Source organism: Symsagittifera roscoffensis, chromosome 1 (genome assembly GCF_963678635.1).
Source record: "Symsagittifera roscoffensis chromosome 1, txSymRosc1.1, whole genome shotgun sequence".
Lineage (NCBI taxonomy): Eukaryota > Metazoa > Xenacoelomorpha > Acoela > Convolutidae > Symsagittifera > Symsagittifera roscoffensis.
The window spans coordinates 30,223,293-30,251,006 of record NC_087062.1 but is presented as its reverse complement, the minus strand read 5'-3'; the positions used below and the strand labels follow the sequence as shown (position 1 = coordinate 30,251,006).

Here is a 27,714-nt window from a genome sequence, read left to right as displayed (position 1 = left end):
GCAAATTTGTTACTTCCTCCTATTTTGGTGAAGAATTTGTCGTAGTTGCTATAGACAAAACTCGGGAAAAACATCTAATAGAACTTGTATTAAATCCTTAAACCAATTTAGTTGATCAAACTTCCGTCGCTGTAAAGGCAATTAAAAATCATAAAATCCCGCGGCAAGCGGAAAAATCGAGCAGTCTGTTTGGCAGATTTTAATGAGAGCGCAATAGTTTCTTATATGCTTAGAAGTTTTGCTGATATTTATCTCTATGGCTGAGAGTCCGAAATTGCCACAGACCAAAAAGCGTTACTGCCAGCTTTTTCATCAAATCATAGTAACCTCACAAAAACACTAGACTAATCCATTGTGGGAAAACGGTTTTTTTTATTTTAAAAATCTTCATTGACCTTGGAAAGACAGGGTTTCACAAATCTTTAATCTAGGTTTACTTCTGGAAAAACCGTGGATTTTTCCTATTTTGGCGAAGAAATTATCGTAGTTGCTTTGGACAAAATTCGGGAAAATTATCTAATGAAACCTGTATTATATTTGTGAATACTATTTTTGTTGATCGAACGTCGGTCGCTGTAAAGGCAGTTAAAAATACTAAGATCCCGTGGCAAACGGAAAAATTGAGCAGTCTGTTTGGTAGATATTTTAAGGAGAGGCAGTAGTTTCATTTAAGCTCAGAAATACTGCTGCTATCTAGTGTGTGGCTCAGCCAAATAAAATTTGCAATAATTTTCATGTTAGTGCGGAGAATTGTTCATCTAATTGCTGAATCTGGATAACTCAAAATTTAATTTTAAAACATTTTCATTTACGAATAATGCGTTACTTCATCTCATCTGGTTAAACGAGAACCAACAGATCAGAGAAAGCCAAAAATCAGAAACTTTAGTAATTGTCCATGAGGTACCCAACAAAGCCCTTAAGTTTAAAGATGCACCTTATCACAACGCGAATCATCTGCGACCTGATAGGAACAATGAAGAGTCACCAACCGATGAGCACACTCGGAATATACATGAGAAACTTTGAGAAGGATCGTCATAGAATAGACGAAACCTTAATTTTGTTTAACAAATTAAGCGAGAAAACACAAAAATAAAGTAACTAACATATTAGGGGGCGGCGCCACAGGCACGTGTCACTTTTAAGCTTGTGTTATGGACAGGGTGAAACGTCTAATGAACTTCAAAGAGTCGTGGACTGACTTTCAAAAACGAGGACGTTCAGAAACTGTTCGTAGACGATATACTATTACTCTATGAGGGAACCATAGGAAAAGATAGATCAACTGTGCAAGGAGTTTTTTCTGTCTTAAAAAAAATAATATGGCAATAAAACGGAAAAAATGCGCTTTTTTTAAAAGTAAATAGATTGGTTGGGTTTCAAAAATCTTAAGCCAGAATTTGATTTTAGGTCGGTAAAGCAGACGCAAAAAAACCTTCGAATACCGAAAAACATCTCCGAATTGCATTCGATTTTCTGTTTCAAGAAACCAATAGTTTGAATTTGTACCAAATTTTTCAATTTTCAGTTCGCCGTTACGAACTCTGCTGAATCAAAGTTAGTGTACCATTGGGACAAAATCCACTCGATGGCGTTAAAGAAATTGAAAGCAGAAACAATAAATATTAAAGAAAAAAGCCACTTCGCCATAAAAGAAAAAACAAGACTGAAGACGGACGCCTCCCATGTTGGGTGCTACCCTAGAACAATTTCAACAGGGAGTATAAAACCATTGCATTGTCTTCAAGATTTTCAAATGGCCGTGTAACGAAATACTCGACCAACGATTTGGAACCTTTAGCCGTAGTATTGGCCGCCAATTATATGAAACTATCTCTGTGGCTGAGAACCCGAGATTGGTAATAGATCAAAACTAGTCAACAATAAGATTTTCAAAAACAAAAATCACAAGCCAAATCTACACAAACTGCTAATTAAAATTGCGTTTTAGCTATCAAAAAACCCGACCAGTGGGTCTGCTCTGGTAACCTCAATCTTAAAAATGCAAAGAATCAACTTAAGTTATGCGAGGAAAACAAATAAACAATGTAACTTTACCATCATAGAGGGCGGCACCACAGGCAAGTGTCACTTTTAAACTGTTTTTATGGACAGGGCAAAAAGATCCAATCAATTTCAAAGAATCGTGGACTGACTTTTAAAAGAGAAACCGTTCACAAACTATTACGTAGACGATATACTAATATGAGAAAACCAGAGGAAAATATAGACCAATTGCGCACCAACTTCTTTCTGTCTTAAAAAAACAACATGGCAATAAAAATTTTTTCAAACTAAAATAAAATGGTTAAGTTTCAAAATTCTATAGCCCGAGTTTGGCTTTAATCAGTAAAGCAGACGCAATAAGAAACGTCCCAAAACAGGAAAACATCTCTGAATTTCATTCAATTTTATGGTTCATGAAACAGTATTTCGAAAATTGGATTTTAGGTTTCATGAACCAATGTTTGTAATTTGTCCCAAATTTTTCAATTTCGAGTTCGCCGTTTAAATTTCTGCTGAACAAAATCTAGTGAATCATTGGGACAAAAGCCACTCAATGAAACTGAAAATTCAAAACAGAAATGGTAATTATTACAGAAAAAAGTCACTTTGCCATAAAAGAAAAAAAAACGAGACTGAAGAAAGACGCCTCACATATTGGCTGCTACCTTTGAACAATTCCAAAATGGAGTATAAAACCATTGCATTCCCTTCAAGAGTTTTAGATGCCCGTGTAACGAAATTTTTGACCAATGGTTTGGAATTTTTAGCCGTAGTATGGGCCGCCAGACATATAAATTTGTATATATGGGTGAGAGCCCGAAATTGTCACAGACCAAAAGGCGTTACTGTCAGCTTTTTCAACAAATCATAGTAACCTCACAAAAACACTAGACTAATCCATTGTGGGTAAACGGTTTTTTACTTATCGGTTTTAAAAATTCTCATTGACCTTGGAAAGACATGGAATTCACAAATCTTTAATCTAGGTTTACTTCTGGAACAACCGTGGCTTTTTCCTGTTTTGGTGAAGAATTTATCGTAGTTACTACAGACAAAATTCGGGAAATTTATCTAATGAAACCTGTATTATATTTGTTAGTACTATTTTTGTTGATCGAACGTAGGTAGCTGTAAAGGCAATTAGAATTAAAAACATCCCATGGCAAGCGGAAAAATCGCGCAGTGTGTTTAGGCAGAAAATTTAACGAGAGCTCAAAACATTGATTCAAGCTTAGAAATTGTGGTGCTAATATCTCGTGTATTGCTCAGTCAATTAAAATTTGCAAAATTCTCATGTTAGATCGGAAATTTGTTTATCTAATTGCTTACCCCTCGATAACTCTTCGATAAGTCCATTTAAATCACTGGAAAGAAAGGCGGCTCGCTTAGGTTGGTTTTAGATTCAAAACTACTTTTTTAAAAAGAGAACGTACACAAACTGTTTTTAAGTCGATATAGTAATAGCCTATGAGGGAACCATAAAAAAACATAGATCAATTTAGCATCGAAATCTTTGTCTCAAAAAACATGGCTATAAAATGGGGAAAACATGCATCTTTTAAAATATTGTAGAATGGTTGGGTTTCGAATTCCTAAAGCCAGAGTTCAGCTTTTGGTCGGTAAAGCAGACGCAATAAGAAACTTCTGAATACCGAAAAATATCTCCGACCTTCAATCAATTTTCTGTTTTGTGAACCAATAACTTGTCTTTGTCCCGAATATTTTAGTTTTGAAATCGCCGTTCCGAACTCTACTGACTTAAAATAAGTGTATCCTTGGGACAAAATCCACTCAATTACCTTAGAGAAATTGAAAGCAGAAATTGTAACCATTACAGAAAAATGCCACTTCACCATAAATGAAAAACAAGACTGAAGACAGAGGCCTCACATATTGGGTGCTAACCTTGATTAATTCCAACAGGGAGTATAAAACCATTGCATTCTCTTCAAGATTTTTGAATGGCCGAGTAACGAAATACTCGATCAACGATTTGGAATTTTTTGCCCTAGTATGGTCCGCCAAACATATAAAATTATGTGTATGGCTGAAAACCGGAAACTGTTTCAGACCATTAAGGGTTACTGTCAGCTCTTTCAGCAAATCATAGTAACACCACTATGGACAGTAAACTAACCCATTGGGTAAACGGTTTCTCTACTTTTTGATTTTAAAAATCCTCTTTCACCTTGGTAAGACAAAATTTTACAAAATCTTTCATCTAGTATTCCTTCTGGCAAGACCGCACCTTCCTCTTATTTTGACAAAGACTGTGTTGTACTTGCTTTAGACAAATTCCGGGAAAAGTATCTAATAGATTCTGTATTAAATCTGTTAATACTATTTTTGTTGATAGAACGTCGGTCGCTGTAAAGGCAGTTAAAAATAATAAGGTCCCGTGGCAAGCGGAAAAATCGAGCAGTCTGTTTGGTAGATATTTTAACGAGAGGCAATAGTTTCAATTAAGCTCAGAAATACTGCTGCTATTATCTCGTGTATCGCTCAGTCAATTAATACTTGCAAAAAAAAATTTCATGTTCGTTCGGAAAATTGTTCATCGAATTGCTAATCCCTCGATAACTCAAATTTTGTTTTTAAAAACGTTTATTTTACGAATAAACGTTTCTACATCTCATCTGGTTAAACGAGAGCCAGCGGAACAGAGAAAGTCAAAAAATCAAAACATATAGTAATTTTCCAAGAGGTACACAACAAAACCCTTACGTTTAAAAACGGACCTGATGAAAACTGCGACCTGATCGCAACTGCAAATCATCTGCGACCTGATCAAAACCTTCAAGAATGACCGATCGAAGAGCATACTTGGAAAATACATAAGAAACTTTGAGAAGGATCGTCACAGAATAGACGAACTACTAATTTTGTTTGAAAAATTTGCCATATCAGTGGGAGTTTGGGGAGCCTTCGCTTCTATGCGCTACGAGGCTCACCCCGGACAGTTCGGGATTAAACTCCTGGCCGAGTATATCTGGTGGCTACACATTTATCGAAAGATATAATACCACGTCAAGTCCTGCACAGAGTGCTGAAAAAGCGGCAAGAATCTTGAAGCTTTGTTGGGAATGAAGCAGACGGCTAAACTTCCGGATCTGTCATTCGCGAACGAGGAAAAAAATTGGAGTTTGCAGGACCATGGAACGCTTTCTGGGGAAAAATTTCCAAATTTCCAAATTTCCAAATTTCCAAATTGACCAAGTTTCCAAATGGACGTCCGCAAAGGTGGTTAACAACACTTCCTCAAGTTCATTTATCTCATTTTTAAACGATTATTGACAACACGGATTTCAAGAAAAATTAGAGTCAAACATGGGTCAGGCTTTTATCTCACAATTTTGAATAACTCAGCCAAAATTCAAAATTGAAAGTAATATTGTACGGTGGGATATCATACATCCAAAAGGGTGGAAGAAAGGCTTGTACATACTGTGAAATCTAACTTATTTTCTATATCGAATTACTAAAGCCAACCTTCAACACTAGAATTACTAAACAGTTTTCCATTGGATTTACTATCTTTCAGAAAGACAGATTACCCGAACCGAGAACACTAGAAGAAGAAACCTGATTTTTTTTGAAATTTTAGATCAAAAACAATCAATCAAGTACTGGAACTGCACGATGGGACAGATGACGGAAACGCAGATGCCGACTTGGAACCGTCTGCAGAATTGGAGGACGACTTTCCTTTGGCCTCGAATTTTGCAGAAAATCGCACGACCCGTAACTCCCGGAGCCCGAGCCTAACAAGGACGAAAATTACAAAAAAAAGTAGATCTTAGAGAGTAATTTTCACACAAAGACGACCAAGTCGAAAAATGGATAACCAAATTTTGATCTCGTCAAGGATTAATCGACACTAGGGATCATACAGTCAAGATTCAAAGTGAATTCATTTTCTTTAAATAGGACCTAGCTGACAAAAAAGTTGCTCCCAGGTCCCTGAAAATTTTTATTACATTCGACACCCATGGGGAATGGCACAAACAATTTACCTAGTTTAGCCGGAAAAGGAAAATTTTTTTACCGAAGAAGCGCCTCGGACATTTCCACTTCCGGCAACCCTGTTCCCAACCAGAATGGCTCCGACCTCCTGTTACTTATTAAACCTTAATTCTTGGTTTTGGTTATTTGACAATTACTTCGACGACATTTCGAAAACAATTGCTCCTAGTTGCCAGGATATTACCGCGGATCATAATCTTGACTTGTTTGGTAAAGATTATGAGACACTCGCACAAAGCGGAGGCGACACAGTCCTTAGAGAGCTCACCAAAGAAACCATCTTTTATCTCCAGCCAAGCGAAGCCGACTAACAGCAAGGCAGACTACTATATCTAAATATATGAGCAACAAAGAAAACCTGGGCACTTGAATTAACTACAAATCATCTGTACAAAGTTCTATTGTTGACTAAAAACTGTTCAAAAATTACCAAAATACTGCTGTTTGCGAGTAAATTAGGGCAAAAACTGAATTATAAGCCAATCAATTAAACCTAAAAAACTAAGGACATTGGCAAAATAATGGAGCAATACGCCCCACAAATGTTCCTAATTGCCAGGGGACAAACAATTCCCCGCCCCAGAGGACAAACAGGTCAACTGGATACAGGTAACAAAAATCATAATAATAAATTGTGTTGAGACAAAAAACGTACAAATGCTTTTTAACAACTTTGGAAAAACCTGTGAGATCACCAGTGCATCTGCAGATCCATGTTGATGTCTCTCTGAGCGGAAAAACACGTTTCTGCTTTTCAATAGATTATTTGAGAAAAATTAACTATTACCAATTTTGACAGGTATGTACTTGCACCGTTATCCAACTCATCAATCACATCGCGAACTTATTGCATTTTCAGTATGTTTTCGAAATCAAAAAGCTCCGTTAAAAATAACAACCCGGGTCGTGGTCCGCGCTACTGAAAAAAAAAAAGACTTTGTTAGGTCGCTCCGCATACCTTGTTTAGACCGAACTTCGTGGCCATATCTAGATTTACTTCTGGCAAATTTGCTACTTCCTCCTAATTTGGCCAAAAAATGGCCGTAGTTGCTATAGACAAAATTCGGGAAAATTATCTAATGGGACCTGTATTAATTCTGTTAATACAATTTCTGTTGATCGAGCGTCGGTCGCTGTAAAGGCAATTAAAAATAAACACATCCCGTGGCGAGCTGGAAAACTGTCTGTTAGGCAGAAATATTAACGAGAGCGCAATAGTTTCATTTAAGCTTGAGAGAAATTGGGAATCTTTAAAACTTACTTAAATTGGTTTTCTGGTCTGTTTAAAGATACTGATAAAGATTTGCAAACTGAAACCATTTTTTTGTTCCACCTGTCAAACGTATACTAGCCCTGCCCCAATTTTTTTTATCAAGATACAGTAAGAAACAAACGTCTAGTGTTACAACTGATGCGCAAATGGAACTGTAGTTGATATAGAAATCTTTTTATTAACAAATTCCATAAAAAATATACTTTTTTAAAGGTCAAGTTGATTTTCATTGAGAGGCTAGTTGATATATAAATAATAGTTATACATATATTTTTCTAAACGTCAAGTTGGTTTTTTAAATAAAATGTGTTTTTCGTGGTATGTTTTTGTTCCGACTTTCGCGACAAAAGAAACGGGTATTTGTGCTCGGGTTGATTTTTTTCCTCAGACAAACTTCGGCTTTTAAACTAGATAATTTTGACAAAATTTTCTTTTATGTTTCAAAAGATTTGTTTGTCAAAAGCCTAAATTTGAAAAAAAATTTTCACCTGTGATTGATTTTTGTACATTTATGGGGTTTAACGATTGCCATTTTGGCGAGTTTGGTATAATTAACGTTTGATATAGTTTTTGCTATTAACGCGTAAATGGAGATTTAATCCAGCCTAAAAATCGTTCCAAATAGGTTAAAAAAACCTATTTGCCATAGTTTAATTGTTAGTAGGAGCGAAACATATTACTTTTTACTTTATATGGCGTGTGGGGAGATGATTTCTACAAAAACTCTCGAGCTTTCGCTCTTTCACCCAATCATAGTAACACCACAATGGACAGAAGACTAACCCATTGGCTAACGTTTTCATTTCTTTTCGATTATACAAAACTTATATCTACCTTTACTTCTGGCAAAGAGGTGGCTTCCTCCTATTTTGCCGAAAAATTTGTCGTAGTTGCTATAGACAAAATTCAGGAAAATTATCTAAGGGGACCTGTATCAATTCTGTTAATACTTTTTCTGTTGATCGAACGTCGGTCGCTGTAAAAGCAATTAAAACAAATAGGATCCGAGGGCAAGTGTAAAAATGGAGCAATCTGTTAGACAGAAATATTAACGAGCACGAAATAGTTTCATTTACGCTTAGAAATATTGTTGCTATTATCTCGTGTATTGCTCAGTCAATATGCAACTGACAATTTGCAATATTTCTTATGTTAGTTCTGAAAATTGTTCATCTAATTGCTTACCCCTCGATAACTTATTTCCTCAGTAAGTCTGATTAAATCATTAGAAAGAGAGATGGCTCGTTTAAATTGGCACTAGATTCAAAAAACTAGTCAATGATCAGATTTTCAAAAACAAAAATTCATTAGAAAGAGAGATGGCTCGTTTAAATTGGCACTAGATTCAAAAAACTAGTCAATGATCAGATTTTGAAAAACAAAACCATCAAGAATGACCGACCGAAGAGCATACTTGGAAAATACATAAGAAACTTTGAGAAGGATCGTCACAGAATAGACGAACTACTAATTTTGTTTGAAAAATTTGCCATATCAGTGGGAGTTTGGGGAGCCTTCGCTTCTATGCGCTACGAGGCTCACCCCGGACAGTTCGGGATTAAACTCCTGGCCGAGTATATCTGGTGGCTACACATTTATCGAAAGATATAATACCACGTCAAGTCCTGCACAGAGTGCTGAAAAAGCGGCAAGAATCTTGAAGCTTTGTTGGGAATGAAGCAGACGGCTAAACTTCCGGATCTGTCATTCGCGAACGAGGAAAAAAATTGGAGTTTGCAGGACCATGGAACGCTTTCTGGGGAAAAATTTCCAAATTTCCAAATTTCCAATTTTCCAAATTGACCAAGTTTCCAAATGGACGTCCGCAAAGGTGGTTAACAACACTTCCTCAAGTTCATTTATCTCATTTTTAAACGATTATTGACAACACGGATTTCAAGAAAAATTAGAGTCAAACATGGGTCAGGCTTTTATCTCACAATTTTGAATAACTCAGCCAAAATTCAAGATTGAAAGTAATATTGTACGGTGGGATATCATACATCCAAAAGGGTGGTAGAAAGGCTTGTACATACTGTGAAATCTAACTTATTTTCTATATCGAATTACTAAAGCCAACCTTCAACACTAGAATTACTAAACAGTTTTCCATTGGACTTACTATCTTTCAGAAAGACAGATTACCCGAACCGAGAACACTAGAAGAAGAAACCTGATTTTTTTTGAAATTTTAGATCAAAAACAATCAATCAAGTACTGGAACTGCACGATGGGACAGATGACGGAAACGCAGATGCCGACTTGGAACCGTCTGCAGAATTGGAGGACGACTTTCCTTTGGCCTCGAATTTTGCAGAAAATCGCACGACCCGTAACTCCCGGAGCCCGAGCCTAACAAGGACGAAAATTACAAAAAAAGTAGATCTTAGAGAGTAATTTTCACACAAAGACGACCAAGTCGAAAAATGGATAACCAAATTTTGATCTCGTCAAGGATTAATCGACACTAGGGATCATACAGTCAAGATTCAAAGTGAATTCATTTTCTTTAAATAGGACCTAGCTGACAAAAAAGTTGCTCCCAGGTCCCTGAAAATTTGTATTACATTCGACACCCATGGGGAATGGCACAAACAATTTACCTAGTTTAGCCGGAAAAGGAAAATTTTTTTACCGAAGAAGCGCCTCGGACATTTCCACTTCCGGCAACCCTGTTCCCAACCAGAATGGCTCCGACCTCCTGTTACTTATTAAACCTTAATTCTTGGTTTTGGTTATTTGACAATTACTTCGACGACATTTCGAAAACAATTGCTCCTAGTTGCCAGGATATTACCGCGGATCATAATCTTGACTTGTTTAGTAAAGATTATGAGACACTCGCACAAAGCGGAGGCGACACAGTCCTTAGAGAGCTCACCAAAGAAACCATCTTTTATCTCCAGCCAAGCGAAGCCGACTAACAGCAAGGCAGACTACTATATCTAAATATATGAGCAACAAAGAAAACCTGGGCACTTGAATTAACTACAAATCATCTGTACAAAGTTCTATTGTTGACTAAAAACTGTTCAAAAATTACCAAAATACTGCTGTTTGCGAGTAAATTAGGGCAAAAACTGAATTATAAGCCAATCAATTAAACCTAAAAAACTAAGGACATTGGCAAAATAATGGAGCAATACGCCCCACAAATGTTCCTAATTGCCAGGGGACAAACAATTCCCCGCCCCAGAGGACAAACAGGTCAACTGGATACAGGTAAAAAAAATCATAATAATAAATTGTGTTGAGACAAAAAACGTACAAATGCTTTTTAACAACTTTGGAAAAGCCTGTGAGATCACCAGTGCATCTGCAGATCCATGTTGATGTCTCTCTGAGCGGAAAAACACGTTTCTGCTTTTCAATAGATTATTTGAGAAAAATAAACTATTACCAATTTTGACAGGTATGTACTTGCACCGTTATCCAACTCATCAATCACATCGCGAACTTATTGCATTTTCAGTATGTTTTCGAAATCAAAAAGCTCCGTTAAAAATAACAACCCGGGTCGTGGTCCGCGCTACTGAAAAAAAGACTTTGTTAGGTCGCTCCGCATACCTTGTTTAGACTGAACTTCGTGGCCATATCTAGATTTACTTCTGGCAAATTTGCTACTTCCTCCTAATTTGGCCAAAAAATGGCCGTAGTTGCTATAGACAAAATTCGGGAAAATTATCTAATGGGACCTGTATTAATTCTGTTAATACAATATCTGTTGATCGAGCGTCGGTCGCTGTAAAGGCAATTAAAAATAAACACATCCCGTAGCGAGCTGGAAAACTGTCTGTTAGGCAGAAATATTAACGAGAGCACAATAGTTTCATTTAAGCTTGAGAGAAATTGGGAATCTTTAAAACTTACTTAAATTGGTTTTCTGGTCTGTTTAAAGATACTGATTTGCAAACTGAAACCATTTTTTTGTTCCACCTGTCAAACGTATACTAGCCCTGCCCCAATTTTTTTTATCAAGATACAGTAAGAAACAAACGTCCAGTGTTACAACTGATGCGCAAATGGAACTGTAGTTGATATAGAAATCATTTTATTAACAAATTCTATAAAAAATATACTTTTTTAAAGGTCAAGTTGATTTTCATTGAGAGGCTAGTTGATATATAAATAATATTTATACATATATTTTTCTAAACGTCAAGTTGGTTTTTTAAATAAAATGTGTTTTTCGTGGTATGTTTTTGTTCCGACTTTCGCGACAAAAGAAACGGGTATTTGTGCTCGGGTTGATTTTTTCCTTAGACAAACTTCGGCTTTTAAACTAGATAATTTTGACAAAATTTTCTTTTATCTTTCAAAAGATTTGTTTGTCAAAAGCCTAAATTTGAAAAAAAAATTTCACCTGTGATTGATTTTTGTACATTTATGGGGGTTTAACGATTGCCATTTTGGCGAGTTTGGTATAATTAACGTTTGATATAGTTTTTGCTATTAACGCGTAAATGGAGATTTAATCCAGCCTAAAAATCGTTCCAAATAGGTTAAAAAAACCTATTTGCCATAGTTTAATTGTTAGTAGGAGCGAAACATATTACTTTTTACTTCATATGGCGTGTGGGGAGATGATTTCTACAAAAACTCTCGAACTTTCGCTCTTTCACCAAATCATAGTAACACCACAATGGACAGAAGACTAACCCATTGGCTAACGTTTTCATTTCTTTTCGATTATACAAAACTTATATCTACCTTTACTTCTGGCAAAGAGGTGGCTTCCTCCTATTTTGCCGAAAAATTTTTCGTAGTTGCTATAGACAAAATTCAGGAAAATTATCTAAGGGGACCTGTATCAATTCTGTTAATACTTTTTCTGTTGATCGAACGTCGGTCGCTGTAAAAGCAATTAAAACAAATAGGATCCGAGGGCAAGTGTAAAAATGGAGCAATCTGTTAGACAGAAATATTAACGAGCACGAAATAGTTTCATTTACGCTTAGAAATACTGTTGCTATTATCTCGTGTATTGCTCAGTCAATATGCAACTGACAATTTGCAATATTTCTTATGTTAGTTCTGAAAATTGTTCATCTAATTGCTTACCCCTCGATAACTTATTTCCTCAGTAAGTCTGATTAAATCATTAGAAAGAGAGATGGCTCGTTTAAATTGGCACTAGATTCAAAAAACTAGTCAATGATCAGATTTTTAAAAACAAAAATTCCATGCCAAATATACACGAACTGATTAAAACAATTGCATTTCAGCTATTAAAAAACCCGACCAGTGGGTAGGTTTTGGTAGAATCAAGCTCAAAACTGCATATAGTCAACTTAAGTTATGCAAGAAAGCAAGAAAATAATGTACTTTAGCATTTTAGGAAACGGCACCAAAATCACGTGCCACTTTTAAACTGTTTATATGGACAGGACAAAAATGCCTAATGAGTTTCAAAGAGTCGTGGGCTGGCCTTTAAAAAGGGGAACGTTCACAAACTGTTATGTAGACGATATACTAATAACCTAGAAGAAATCATAGGAAAACATAGAACTTTTGTGCACCAAAATTTTACTGTGCTAGAAAAAAGCAATATCGCGATAAAAAGGGGAAAATTTGCATTTAAAAAAAAAAACAAAATGGTTGGGTTTTAAAAATTCTAAAGCCAGTGTTCGGCTTTTGGTCGGTAAAGCAGACGTAATGAAAAACCTCCCAAAACCAAAAAATATCTCCGATTTTCTTTCCATTTTAGGTTTTATGAACCGATAGGTTGAATTGGTCCCAAATCTTTCGAATTTGAGTTCGCGTTACAATTTCTGCTAAAAAAATATATAATGTATCACTGGGACAAAAGCCACTCAATGGCATTAAAGAAGTTGAAAACCGAAATTTTAATTATTACAGAAAAAGGCCACATCGCCATAAAAGAAAAAACAAGACTCAAGACAGACGCCTCGCATATTGGGTGCTAATCTTGAACAATTTCAACAGGGAGTATAAAACGATTGCATTCTCTCCAAGATTTCCTTATGGCCGTGTATCGAAATATTCGACAAACGATTTGGAGTTTTTAGGCGTAGTATGGGACGCCAAACATTTGAAACTATCACTATGGCTCTGAACCCGAAATTGAAATTGTTGTTACTGTCAGCTCTTTCACCAAATCATAGTAACATCACTATGGACAGTAGACTAACCCATTGGGCAAACGGTTTTTCTTTTTTCTGATTTTGAAAATCCCCATTCACCTTGGTAAGACAATATTTCTACATAATCTTACATCTAGTATTCCTTCTGGCAAAACCGTACCTTCCTCCTATTTTGACAAAGTTTGTGTCGTAATTGCTTCAGACAAATTTTGGGAAAATTATATAAAGGTTTCTGTTTTAGTTCTGTTAATACTATTTTTGTTGATTGTTTGTCGGTCGCTGTAAAGGCATTTAACATGAATATGATCCCGTGGCAAGCTGAAAAGTCGAGCAGTCTGTTTGGTAGAACTTTCAACGAGAGCGCAATAGTTGCATTGAAGCTTGGACATATTGCTGCTATTATCTCGTATATGTTCAGTCAATGAACATTTGCAATAATTTTCAGGCTAGTTCGGAGAATTGTTCATCTAGTTGCTTACCCCTCGAAAACTCAAAATTTGTTTTTAATAACGTTTCATTTACGAAAAAACTTTCCTTCATCTCATCTGGTTAAACGAGAGCCAACGAACAGAGAAAGCCCAAAAATCAAAACATATAGTAATTTTCCAAGAGGTACACAACAAAACCCTTATGTTTAAAAATGGACCTGATGAAAACTGCGACCTGATCGCAACTGCAAATCATCTGCGACCTGATCAAAACCATCAAGAATGACCGACCGAAGAGCATACTTGGAAAATACATAAGAAACTTTGAGAAGGATCGTCACAGAATAGACGAACTACTAATTTTGTTTAAAAAATTTGCCATATCAGTGGGAGTTTGAGGAGCCTTCGCTTCTATGCGCTACGAGGCTCACCCCGGACAGTTCGGGATTAAACTCCTGGCCGAGTATATCTGGTGGCTACACATTTATCGACAGATATAATACCACGTCAAGTCCTGCACAGAGTGCTGAAAAAGCGGCAAGAATCTTGAAGCTTTGTTGGGAATGAAGCAGACGGCTAAACTTCCGGATCTGTCATTCGCGAACGAGGAAAAAAATTGGAGTTTGCAGGACCATGGAACGCTTTCTGGGGAAAAATTTCCAAATTTCCAAATTTCCAAATTTCCAATTTGACCAAGTTTCCAAATGGACGTCCGCAAAGGTGGTTAACAACACTTCCTCAAGTTCATTTATCTCATTTTTAAACGATTATTGACAACACGGATTTCAAGAAAAATTAGAGTCAAACATGGGTCAGGCTTTTATCTCACAATTTTGAATAACTCAGCCAAAATTCAAAATTGAAAGTAATATTGTACGGTGGGATATCATACATCCAAAAGGGTGGTAGAAAGGCTTGTACATACTGTGAAATCTAACTTATTTTCTATATCGAATTACTAAAGCCAACCTTCAACACTAGAATTACTAAACAGTTTTCCATTGGATTTACTATCTTTCAGAAAGACAGATTACCCGAACCGAGAACACTAGAAGAAGAAACCTGATTTTTTTTGAAATTTTAGATCAAAAACAATCAATCAAGTACTGGAACTGCACGATGGGACAGATGACGGAAACGCAGATGCCGACTTGGAACCGTCTGCAGAATTGGAGGACGACTTTCCTTTGGCCTCGATTTTGCAGAAAATCGCACGACCCGTAACTCCCGGAGCCCGAGCCTAACAAGGACGAAAATTACAAAAAAAGTAGATCTTAGAGAGTAATTTTCACACAAAGACGACCAAGTCGAAAAATGGATAACCAAATTTTGATCTCGTCAAGGATTAATCGACACTAGGGATCATACAGTCAAGATTCAAAGTGAATTCATTTTCTTTAAATAGGACCTAGCTGACAAAAAAGTTGCTCCCAGGTCCCTGAAAATTTGTATTACATTCGACACCCATGGGGAATGGCACAAACAATTTACCTAGTTTAGCCGGAAAAGGAAAATTTTTTTACCGAAGAAGCGCCTCGGACATTTCCACTTCCGGCAACCCTGTTCCCAACCAGAATGGCTCCGACCTCCTGTTACTTATTAAACCTTAATTCTTGGTTTTGGTTATTTGACAATTACTTCGACGACATTTCGAAAACAATTGCTCCTAGTTGCCAGGATATTACCGCGGATCATAATCTTGACTTGTTTAGTAAAGATTATGAGACACTCGCACAAAGCGGAGGCGACACAGTCCTTAGAGAGCTCACCAAAGAAACCATCTTTTATCTCCAGCCAAGCGAAGCCGACTAACAGCAAGGCAGACTACTATATCTAAATATATGAGCAACAAAGAAAACCTGGGCACTTGAATTAACTACAAATCATCTGTACAAAGTTCTATTGTTGACTAAAAACTGTTCAAAAATTACCAAAATACTGCTGTTTGCGAGTAAATTAGGGCAAAAACTGAATTATAAGCCAATCAATTAAACCTAAAAAACTAAGGACATTGGCAAAATAATGGAGCAATACGCCCCACAAATGTTCCTAATTGCCAGGGGACAAACAATTCCCCGCCCCAGAGGACAAACAGGTCAACTGGATACAGGTAAAAAAAATCATAATAATAAATTGTGTTGAGACAAAAAACGTACAAATGCTTTTTAACAACTTTGGAAAATGAGAGAAATTGGGAAACTTTAAAATTTACTTAAGATTGTTTTCTGGTCTGTTTAAAGATACTGATAAAGATTTGCAAACTGAAACCATTTTTTTGTTCCACCTGTCAAACGTATACTAGCCCTGCCCCAATTTTTTTTATCAAGATACAGTAAGAAACAAACGTCCAGTGTTACAACTGATGCGCAAATGGAACTGTAGTTGATATAGAAATCATTTTATTAACAAATTCTATAAAAAATATACTTTTTTAAAGGTCAAGTTGATTTTCATTGAGAGGCTTGTTGATATATAAATAATAGTTATACATATATTTTTCTAAACGTCAAGTTAGTTTTTTAAATAAAATGTGTTTTTCGTGGTATGTTTTTGTTCCGACTTTCGCGACAAAAGAAACGGGTATTTGTGCTCGGGTTGATTTTTTTCCTTAGACAAACTTCGGCTTTTAAACTAGATAATTTTGACAAAGTTTTCTTTTATCTTTCAAAAGATTTGTTTGTCAAAAGCCTAAATTTGAAAAAAATTTTCACCTGTGATTGATTTTTGTACATTTATGGGGGTTTAACGATTGCCATTTTGGCGAGTTTGGTATAATTAACGTTTGATATAGTTTTTGCTATTAACGCGTAAATGGAGATTTAATCCAGCCTAAAAATCGTTCCAAATAGGTTAAAAAAACCTATTTGCCATAGTTTAATTGTTAGTAGGAGCGAAACATATTACTTTTTACTTCATATGGCGTATGGGGAGATGATTTCTACAAAAACTCTCGAACTTTCGCTCTTTCACCAAATCATAGTAACACCACAATGGACAGAAGACTAACCCATTGGCTAACGTTTTCATTTCTTTTCGATTATACAAAACTTATATCTACCTTTACTTCTGGCAAAGAGGTGGCTTCCTCCTATTTTGCCGAAAAATTTTTCGTAGTTGCCATAGACAAAATTCAGGAAAATTATCTAAGGGGACCTGTATCAATTCTGTTAATACTTTTTCTGTTGATCGAACGTCGGTCGCTGTAAAAACAATTAAAACAAATAGGATCCGAGGGCAAGTGTAAAAATGGAGCAATCTGTTAGACAGAAATATTAACGAGCACGAAATAGTTTCATTTACGCTTAGAAATATTGTTGCTATTATCTCGTGTATTGCTCAGTCAATATGCAACTGACAATTTGCAATATTTCTTATGTTAGTTCTGAAAATTGTTCATCTAATTGCTTACCCCTCGATAACTTATTTCCTCAGTAAGTCTGATTAAATCATTAGAAAGAGAGATGGCTCGTTTAAATTGGCACTAGATTCAAAAAACTAGTCAATGATCAGATTTTCAAAAACAAAAATTCCATGCCAAATATACACGAACTGACTAAAACAATTGCATTTCAGCTATTAAAAAACCCGACCAGTGGGTAGGCTTTGGTAGAATCAAGCTCAAAACTGCATATAGTCAACTTAAGTTATGCGAGAAAGCAAGAAAATAATGTACTTTAGCATTTTAGGAAACGGCACCAAAATCACGTGCCACTTTTAAACTGTTTATATGGACAGGACAAAAATGCCTAATGAGTTTCAAAGAGTCGTGGGCTGGCCTTTAAAAAGGGGAACGTTCACAAACTGTTATGTAGACGATATACTAATAACCTAGAAGAAATCATAGGAAAACATAGAACTTTTGTGCACCGAAATTTTACTGTGCTAGAAAAAAGCAATATCGCGATAAAAAGGGGAAAATTTGCATTTTAAAAAAAAACAAAATGGTTGGGTTTTAAAAATTCTAAAGCCAGTGTTCGGCTTTTGGTCGGTAAAGCAGACGTAATGAAAAACCTCCCAAAACCAAAAAATATCTCCGATTTTCTTTCCATTTTAGATTTTATGAACCGATAGGTTGAATTGGTCCCAAATCTTTCGAATTTGAGTTCGCGTTACAATTTCTGCTAAAAAAATGAATAATGTATCACTGGGACAAAAGCCACTCAATGGCATTAAAGAAGTTGAAAACCGAAATTTTAATTATTACAGAAAAAGGCCACATCGCCATAAAAGAAAAAACAAGACTCAAGACAGACGCCTCGCATATTGGGTGCTAACCTTGAACAATTTCAACAGGGAGTATAAAACGATTGCATTCTCTCCAAGATTTCCTTATGGCCGTGTATCGAAATATTCGACAAACGATTTGGAGTTTTTAGGCGTAGTATGGGACGCCAAACATTTGAAACTATCACTATGGCTCTGAACCCGAAATTGAAATTGTTGTTACTGTCAGCTCTTTCACCAAATCATAGTAACATCACTATGGACAGTAGACTAACCCATTGGGCAAACGGTTTTTCTTTTTTCTGATTTTGAAAATCCCCATTCACCTTGGTAAGACAATATTTCTACATAATCTTACATCTAGTATTCCTTCTGGCAAAACCGTACCTTCCTCCTATTTTGACAAAGTTTGTGTCGTAATTGCTTCAGACAAATTTTGGGAAAATTATATAAAGGTTTCTGTTTTAGTTCTGTTAATACTATTTTTGTTGATTGGTTGTCGGTCGCTGTAAAGGCAATTAACATGAATATGATCCCGTGGCAAGCTGAAAAGTCGAGCAGTCTGTTTGGTAGAACTTTCAACGAGAGCGCAATAGTTGCATTGAAGCTTGGACATATTGCTGCTATTATCTCGTATATGTTCAGTCAATGAACATTTGCAATAATTTTCAGGCTAGTTCGGAGAATTGTTCATCTAGTTGCTTACCCCTCGAAAACTCAAAATTTGTTTTTAATAACGTTTCATTTACGAAAAAACGTTCCTTCATCTCATCTGGTTAAACGAGAGCCAACGAACAGAGAAAGCCCAAAAATCAAAACATAGTAATTGTCCAAGAGGTACACAATAAAGCCCTTAAGTTTAAAGATGGACCTGATGATAACTGCGACCTGATCGCAAACTGCAAATCATCTGCGACCTGATCAAAACCATCCAGAGTGACGGACCGATGAGCACACTTGGAATATACATGAGACACTCTGAGAAGGATCGTCATAGAGTAGACGAGCTCCTATTTTTGGTTAATAAGTTTGTCATAACAGAGGCAATTTGGGGAGCCTTCAGTTCTTCAGCTCTATGCTCTACGAGACTCACCCCGTGCAGTTCGGGATGAAACTTCTGGCTGAGTATATCTGGTGGCCACACATTTATCGAAAGATATACTGCCAGGGCAAGTCCTGCAAAGACTGCTGAATATGTGGTAAGAATACTAAAATATTGTTGGGAGCGGAACAGACGGCTTAAGTTCTGGATGTGTCATTCTCGAACGAGAAAGTAAAATTGGAGTCTGCCGGACCATTAGATGTTTTCTGGGGAAAAAAAATTGTGTCCTTCTATGCATCAATCACGTTACCGAATGCACGTCCGCAAAATTAGTTAACAACACTTCCTCAAGTTCAGTTACCCCAATTTCAGACGATTATTGACATCTTCACGGATTTCAAAAAAATTTAAGTCAAACATGGGTCATGCTTTATACCTCACAATTTTGTAAATTCTGCCAAAATTCACAATTGAAACTATTTATTGTACAGTGGAAGATCATACATCCAACGGGGTGGTAGACAGGCTTGTATAAACTATGAAATCTAATTTGTTTTCTATATCGTACGAATTATCAAAGCCGACCTTCAGCGCTTCGATTAAAAAAATCATCTGGAAACTGAAAATTACTGAACAGTTTTTTATCGGATTTACTTCTTTTCGGAAACACACTTTAACGGACTCGGGAACACTGGAGGAAGAAACCTGATTTTCTTTGAATTTTCAGATCAAGAACAATCAATCAAGAACTGGAACTGCACGATAGGACAGATGACGGAAACGCAGATGCCGACTTGGAATCGTCTGCAGAATTGGAGGACAACGTTCCTTTGGCCTCGAAGTTTGCAAAAAATTGCACGACCCCTAACCCCGGAATCCAACGACGCCGAAAAATACAGAAAAAGTTGATTTCAGCACGAAAAAGTAATTTTTACACAAGACGACTAACGGGAAAATGGAGAACCATATTTTAATCTCGTCAAGGAAGCAATCATCGACTCTTGGGATCATACAGTCAAGCTTGAAAGTGATTTCATTTTATTTAAATCAGACCTAGCTGACAAAAAAAAATGCTCCCAGATCCCTCGAAAGTTTTGTTACTTTCTTTCGACAACCATGGGGAGTGGCACTAACAATTTCTCTAGTTTAGCCGGGAAAAGGAAAGTTTTTTCACCGAAGAAGTTCCACGGACATTTCCATTTCAGACAACCCTGTGCCCAACCAGAATGGCTCCGACCTCAGGCGTTACTCTGCTCCCAATGGAAGTTGTAGTAAAACCCGTGTCATCCCAGAATACTTCACGTTCCTGTTACTTATTGAACCTTAATTCTTGGATTTGGTTATTTGACGATTACTTCGACGACGTTTCGAACAAAATTGCTCCTAATTGCCAGAGTATAACCGCGGATCATAACCTTGACTTGAGTTTTACAGGTTAAGAAACATTCGCACAAACGGCCACGACACCGTCAAGCGGACCGGCGGTCGCAGAACAGCTCAGCACTTTACCTGGACCATAACTTTTAGATGTACGGTGGCGGAACCTATCCAGCTAGACAGCTCACCAAAGGAACCATCTTTTTTCTCCAGCCAAGCAAAGCCGAGTACCAGCAAGGCCGACTACTATATCTAAAGACAAAATAAAGCCTTGGCACTTGAATTAATTACAAATCATCTGTACAGAGTTCAATTGTTGACTAAAACCTGTTCGAAATTTACCAAAACACCGCTGTTTGCGAGTAAATTAGGGCAAAAACTGAATTATAAGCCAATCAATTAAACCTAAAAACCTAAGACCATTGACAAAATATTGAAGCAATACGAACATGAATTAATTAAAAGCCATTAGTGAAAAGCCTCATTTTTTGCTATAAAAATTTTAAAAGTTTTCAGATTGTTTTCAGATCCACCAAAGCAATTGAAGGCAACAAAATAAGGGTCGAGCAAACAAAATGGTCGAACAAACAAAGTTTTGAAAAGCGTTGGTCGAGACCGTTGAAAAAAGTCGAAACATTTCGAATTTTGGTCGAGAAACTCGAAGCGCATCTGAACTGGGTCGAACAAAGTCGAAACTTTTTTTTGGGCCGAGAAAATCAAAACATACCAAAATTTGGTCGAGAAATTCGAGACATCACGATTCACTCGGGCCTTCCCCAAAGCAGTTTAGGGGCGCGATTTTAACTTGCTTCTATCTTGGAAATTTTAGCAAATCAGAATCGTTTATTTTACGCGCTCCAAGATCAATCCAAATTCAACGCTGGTGTGAAGGATCTTAACTGTGTTCATTTAAGGGGAGGATTTTCTACTTGATTCGAATTTGCTTTGCGTGCCTGCAGATATTTGCTGTAGCTTCCAGAAATACATCTACCAGACTCAAGGCCAGGAGAAAGGAGTGAGTCCGGAGGAGTATTTGGATCTGTTGTTCGACTTCTACGCCCCAGAGGACAAACAGGTCAACTGGATACAGGTAATAAAAATAATAATAATAAATTGTGTTGCGGCAAAAAAATGTACAAATGCTTTTTAGTAACTTTAGAAAAGCCTGTGAGATCACCAGTGCATCTGCAGATCCATGTTGATGTCTCTCTGAGCGGAAAAACTCGTTTCTGCTTTTCTATAGATAATTTGAGAAAAATTACTTATTACTAATTTCGACAGGTATAAACTAGCACCGTTATCCAACTCATCAATCACATCGCGAACTTATTGCATTTTCAGGATGTTTTTGAAATCAAAAAGCTCCGTTAAAAATAACAACCCGAGTCGGGGTCCGCGCTACTGAAGAAAAGACTTTGTTAAGTCGCTCCGCATACCTTGTTTAGACTGAACTTCGTGGTCGCGAACGACAGACTTCTATTACAGGCTTTACATCTAAACTATCAGTTATAATGCTTATACTATCCTGATTTTTTTTCGACTAAATGCATTTTTTCAAATGCAAAAAAAAATTGTTGATACTCGTTTTGTAACTTATCAATTGACAAATCACAAAAGAATACGATGCTAACTTATTTTTAAATTATGCAAGTTAACAGAATACCAAAGTACAATTATATTGCAGGCCACTTACATTTCTAAATTGTGTTACAATGTCATCACTGAGATCGGTTTTGGACCTGGCCAGCTGAAAATGTCGGGAGAATTCTACCTTAACGAACAGTTCGTCCTCCCCGTGGAGAAAGGTTGTTAACATTGAACTTATATTTTTTTTATACTTTTTTTTTGGTTCCTTGTTGGTTCTTTATTCTGGGCTAGAACGCGAGGGATAATGAGAGAAATTGGGAATCTTTAAAATTTACTGAAAATTGTTTTCTGGTCTGTTTAAAGATACTGATAAAGATTTGCAAACTGGAACCATTTTTTTGTTCCACCTGTCTAACGTATACTAGCCCTGCCCCAATTTTTTTTAATCAAGAGACAGTAAGAAACAAACGACCAGTGTTACAACTGATGCGCAAATGGAACTGTAGTTGATATAGAAACCATTTTGTTAACAAAATCTATAAAAAATATACTTTTTTTAAGGTCAAGTTGATTTTCATTGAGAGGCTAGTTGATATAGAAACGTTTCTATAAACAATAGTTATACATATATTTTTCTAAACGTCAAGTTGATTTTTTTTAATAACGTGACTTTTTTCACGGTTTGTTTTTGTTCCGACTTTCGCAACGAAAGTAACGGATATTTTCTGATTTTTTATTTTTTCAGACAAATTTCGATTTTTTAACTAGCCATTTTTGACAGAAATTTCTTATATCATTTAAAAGGTATATTTGTCATGAGCTTAAATTTAAAAAAAACTATTTCACATGTGATTGATTTTTTGTAAACTTATGGGGGGTTTAAAATTGCCATTTTGACCAATTTGGTACAATTAACGCGCGATATAATTCTTGCTATTAACACGTAAGCGGAGATTTAATCCGTCTTAGAAATCGTTCCAAATTGGTTTAAAGAAGCTTTTTGCTATAATAGTTTTGTTACTAGGAGCGAAACATATTACTTTGTACTTTATATGGCGTGTGGGGAGAAAATTCTCACAAAATTTCTCGAATTTTTCAATTTTTTTTTTATTACATTTAGTTTTTTCACGTTATTACTGCTTCATACAAATTAAAAGGCAGTCGGGATATTCAAGGCTTTGCCCTGATAAGGCCAATTTTGTTTTTGTTTCGAAAGTCAACAGAAATTTGAATGACGCGAAATAGCGTGCCTGATTTTTAGTTTTGAAAGTTGATTCAATTTGCGAACTTCCTAAGCTTTGAAAGCGATGGTAAATTCGCGAAAAAATTTTAATCAATTTTTCAGTTTTTTTTTAGGTTTATCCACAATCTTACAACTATCTGCTTATTATATCCCAATTTTCAACATTTTTAATTCGTCAGCAAATGATAACTGAAATGGTCTTTGAAAACAATCATTTTAAAAAATGTAATCCATTTGTTGTTTAGCTTTGTACCCTAAGGTATTAAAAAGTCTAGGAAACTGTATGTAAGCGCAATTTGCTGTTAATTGTGCAGATGTTAAGCTGACGCACTCAAAACCTACAAGAAATTAGCACACGATAATGCCGTAACTACAAAAACACCAGCCAGATAAAGCAATTAACATTCGATAAAACCTACTGGCATCAATTGATTAAAATAAACAAACTACTTTCCAAAATTTTCGCGGTAATTTTTCACAAGTGAGCCGTTACTACCGTTACTACTGCGATTATTGTTCTGGCTTTCAAAGAAAGTGACGGAATGTTTGTGCTCGGAGTGGTTTTTTCTCCAGACACATTTCGACTTTTTAACTAGCCATTTTTAACGGAGTTTTTTTTTGTAATCCGAAAAAATGTTGTTCTGAGCTCCATTTAAAAAAAAATGTATCATCTGTCATCATTTTTTGTAAGGTCATATGGGGTTTAATGGTTGCTGTTTTGGCCAATTTGGGACAATTAACGCGCGATATACTTAGTGCTATTAATGCGTAAGCGGCGATCTAATCCGCCTTAGAAACCATTCCAAATTGATTGAAGAGGTTTTTTCTAATTTAATTTCTCAATTTTCAGAACCTTCTGCAGCAACATTTTTTTTCGTCCACAGAAAGTAAATGAGCTGACCTAACCCCTAAAAAATTAACATTTTACTTCGTACACTTCCATGTTTTTTACGGGTTTCAAAAACACTGTTGTTACATCTGCATTAAAATTTTTTTTATTAGCTTGAAGCGCTAGAAATTAACCCATTTTCATCCCGTTGTAACCGTGAAAAACCATATTTTGTCGCTGTAAATGCTTTTTATCATATTAACAACTTTATAAACTCGCTTACTCGAAAAAAATTTAATGTGTCAGAAAAACGTGATGCAGTTGGTAGAAACTGGTATTTTGAAATAAATAAATAAACATAATTCAACGTATTCCTTGATAACGAAAAAATCTAAGAGTAAAAGCCTTGCATTTGAGATAAAATTTATGCACTTGTATACGAGTCGTGGGCTACTTTCATGATATAATGACTGATTGGTAGAAATATTTACCCAGGGGCGGATTTAGGGGGGGGGCGGCGGTGGCGGACGCCCCCCTTCAGGGATTCGAACTTTTTCAGGGATTCGATACTTTTTAAGAAATCCATTTTTGGCCGACCGACCCTAAAATTTTTCTAAAGGCGCCTTTGGCGCCAATATATACTAATTTTGAGGGCGAGCGCGCGCCAAAAAAAAACGCGTTTTTTTTGTCAAAATTTTCCAAAAAGTGCCCAAAAACGGCTTTTTTGACCTGTTTTTTCAAAAACTTGCCTGCGGCGCAGAAAATTTGGCCAAAACAGGGTCTTTTTACTGCTCTGGGAGAGCTCGGAAAATCAATCTGATCGACCTAAAAAAAAGGTCGTCAAAATTTTTTGAAAATCCGCCCCCCCCCCCTCGAGAAAATCCTAGATCCGCCCCTGTATTTACCCATCAAGTTTGTCAGAAACCATCTCCAAGTCTCTAGTCGTTGATGGCTTTATGCAGACAGAATGCGATGAAATGTTTCTCCAGTGGTACTCGAAAAACCAATCCTTAAATTTATTTATTTAACGTGTTGAACTTACTTTTGAAATCAGTTCAGAAAAAAAATAGTGTTTTCGGTCACGGGACAGAAATTACAACTTTTTGATTTCAATTAACAATTGAACCAATTTTTTCTTCACGTTGATGACGGCGTAAAATAGCCATTAGAGTTTGAATAGTTTCAAAGCCAGTAGATTATGAATAGTTTCTGAGGAATTTGAGTTTATTGGCTCAAATTGGTTCTTTGAGAAGCTGATGGGGTTGGTTGACTTACATTTTATTCCAGGGAAAGACAAACAAAAGAATTGAAAAAATTAATTTGTCCAGCTTCAAAAAACAATCGTATGTTTTGACAATATAGACATGAAAAGGTCTTAGGCGCTTCTACCATATATGATGGACAAATTTTAGAGACAACAAAACTGCTTATGAAAATCCTATGCGTAGATTGAAGCAGTTTTTTTCTGTACTATTTGCTTGAGCAGCTTCCTTGTTCGCTTATTTTAACCATCAGCCAGTATGAGCCCATATGTTAAATTTACTTGGGTTCTTTGCAAGGATATTTCCACAGCAAGAACACATTTGAAACTAGTAACTAGTTATGATATACTGGCGATTTTGCGCTTTCAAAACAAAATTTTTATCTGGTTAGCTAAATCCTTCCAGTTTCATCTAGCATTTGCTAATTTTCCAACCTGTATCTTAAAAAGTTTTAATTTTTTTTTAATACGCAAGGAAAAGAATTGGCTTTTACTTTTGTTGTTTTTTTTTGCATATTTAGTTTCATTCAAAAAGTTATGCACTAAGTTGAACAGCTTTTTTTAAACTAAAGGCATGGGTATACTGAAGATCCCCGGAAATGATATCAGAGGGGCAATCACGTTCAGATGGTTCCGCAAACATATCATCTGTGAATCACAGCCATGGATATGCACCATAGATGACCCCTCAGATTGGGCGGAGGAGAGGCGGAGGCCGGAGTGAACTAAATTCAACAGCCTTGGACATCATAATGTTGAATCCATTTCAATTTTAACTGTCAACAAAAACTTCTTTATTGAAACAAATTACTATTGCTTTAAAAATTTTAATTTTGTTCTTTTCTTTACAAAAATAAAAAGGTTCACTTTTGTTTTGTATTTAATCACAATGACAATTACGGTCATGTTTCTTGTTTTTATTAATTTTCGCGTCCATCGGTCCATTGAATGTTTTTTTTTACCTCTTGAGAGATTTGACCTTTCGACTTTTGCTGTTCTTATAGCTCCTTTCGAGCACTTTCTCAAAATAATCCTATGCACGCGCCACTGGAAGTTGTAGTTTTTCGAAAAACAAATCGAAATATCCGACGGTCTTTTTTTCGTTCGACCAAACTTATTTTCTGAGCCCCCTAAAACTTTATAAAGACCTTATTTTGCCACGAAACTTTTGAGCTGTCCGAAGTTTTCAATAAAAAAATCAGTTTTAACAATTTTTGGGAGGTTTCGAAGCCTTTAAAAGCAAAATTAGGGATTAGTGGGTCAAACGTGGATGGTGTAAACCTTTTGAAAACATCCTTTTCAGCCAAGCATCCCTAAAACTTTTCTGTACGCCTCTTTTTTCAATATATACTATGTAAGACTTAGGATTTTTCTCAGACAGCATTAGCTTGAGTTTATGGAGGGATAAAAATGTGTGCTGCGATATTTCATAAGCTCAGTGGAGTGATTACTAGGTGAGTAATAGGTGATTCAGAACAACCAAAATTAAAATTTCAAAGTTAAAATTTGGATTAAAATTCTTTAGAAAACACTGTTACCGTAGCATACGAGATTGCGAAGCTTTTTAACTGATTGCCCAATTCAACAAATACATTTGGTTCGAAACTTACTGCAAATCATGCCATACTTATCCAAAAGGGAAGGTAAACTGTAAAAAACGGTAACATCCCTAACTTCACTAATAATCCGTAATTATTTCTTAGAAAAAATTAATATGACAACAAACACTCCTTTAAGCTTAGGTTCATTGAGTCCCGTTTCATCAAATTCGGAAGGGAAAACCTTCGCGTCCCCTCCAACGCACCGGACTTCTGTTGCAATTTTCCGACCCCAGGTGATGGGTGGAAGCTGAGGTTTTGAGATATGAAAGGTAGTGACAAGGTACATCACATTTTAGAATTTGAGCTGCTAAATCCAACGGTTAGACCGGAAGTACATAGTTTTTAGAGAAAACAACCCTTAGACCGAGAATAGGGAAAATATGCAGAATAATTAGCAAGGACTTGATGATTTTATTGCAGCGTTAGACGCTAGATACAAACAACGAAAGACCCCTTGTGAATAAAACCTTTCCGGCGACTCCTTCCGATCTTGATAGCCCCTTCCCGGGAAAAGAGATACTGAACCTTAGAAAATGAGTACCAATGGGAAATGGATGAAACTTGGCATATAGGAACCTTATGGGTTTTTTATGCCGAATAAGAGACAATGACCCCGGGTGACTCTAGGGTGACTTTGGAACTACTTTTAAGCGTTTAGGCCCGAGAAAGCAAAGAAAACCCCGAGACTGCCACTGGAACGTGGCGCAATTCG

General features: G+C 36.3%; 1 protein-coding gene across 1 annotated transcript in view; it reads left to right on the top strand.

Moving 5' to 3' along the window:
* The window catches only part of LOC134856706 (uncharacterized), a 33,936-nt gene extending 7,811 nt beyond the window's left edge, over positions 1 to 26,125 (top strand). The window contains exons 4-6 of the mRNA XM_063872979.1: positions 21,441 to 21,571; positions 22,166 to 22,286; positions 25,974 to 26,125. Coding sequence (XP_063729049.1) covers positions 21,441 to 21,571; positions 22,166 to 22,286; positions 25,974 to 26,125 — 404 coding nt within the window. The remainder of the gene's footprint in view (positions 1 to 21,440; positions 21,572 to 22,165; positions 22,287 to 25,973) is intronic.
* The last annotated feature ends 1,589 nt before the right edge of the window (positions 26,126 to 27,714 follow it).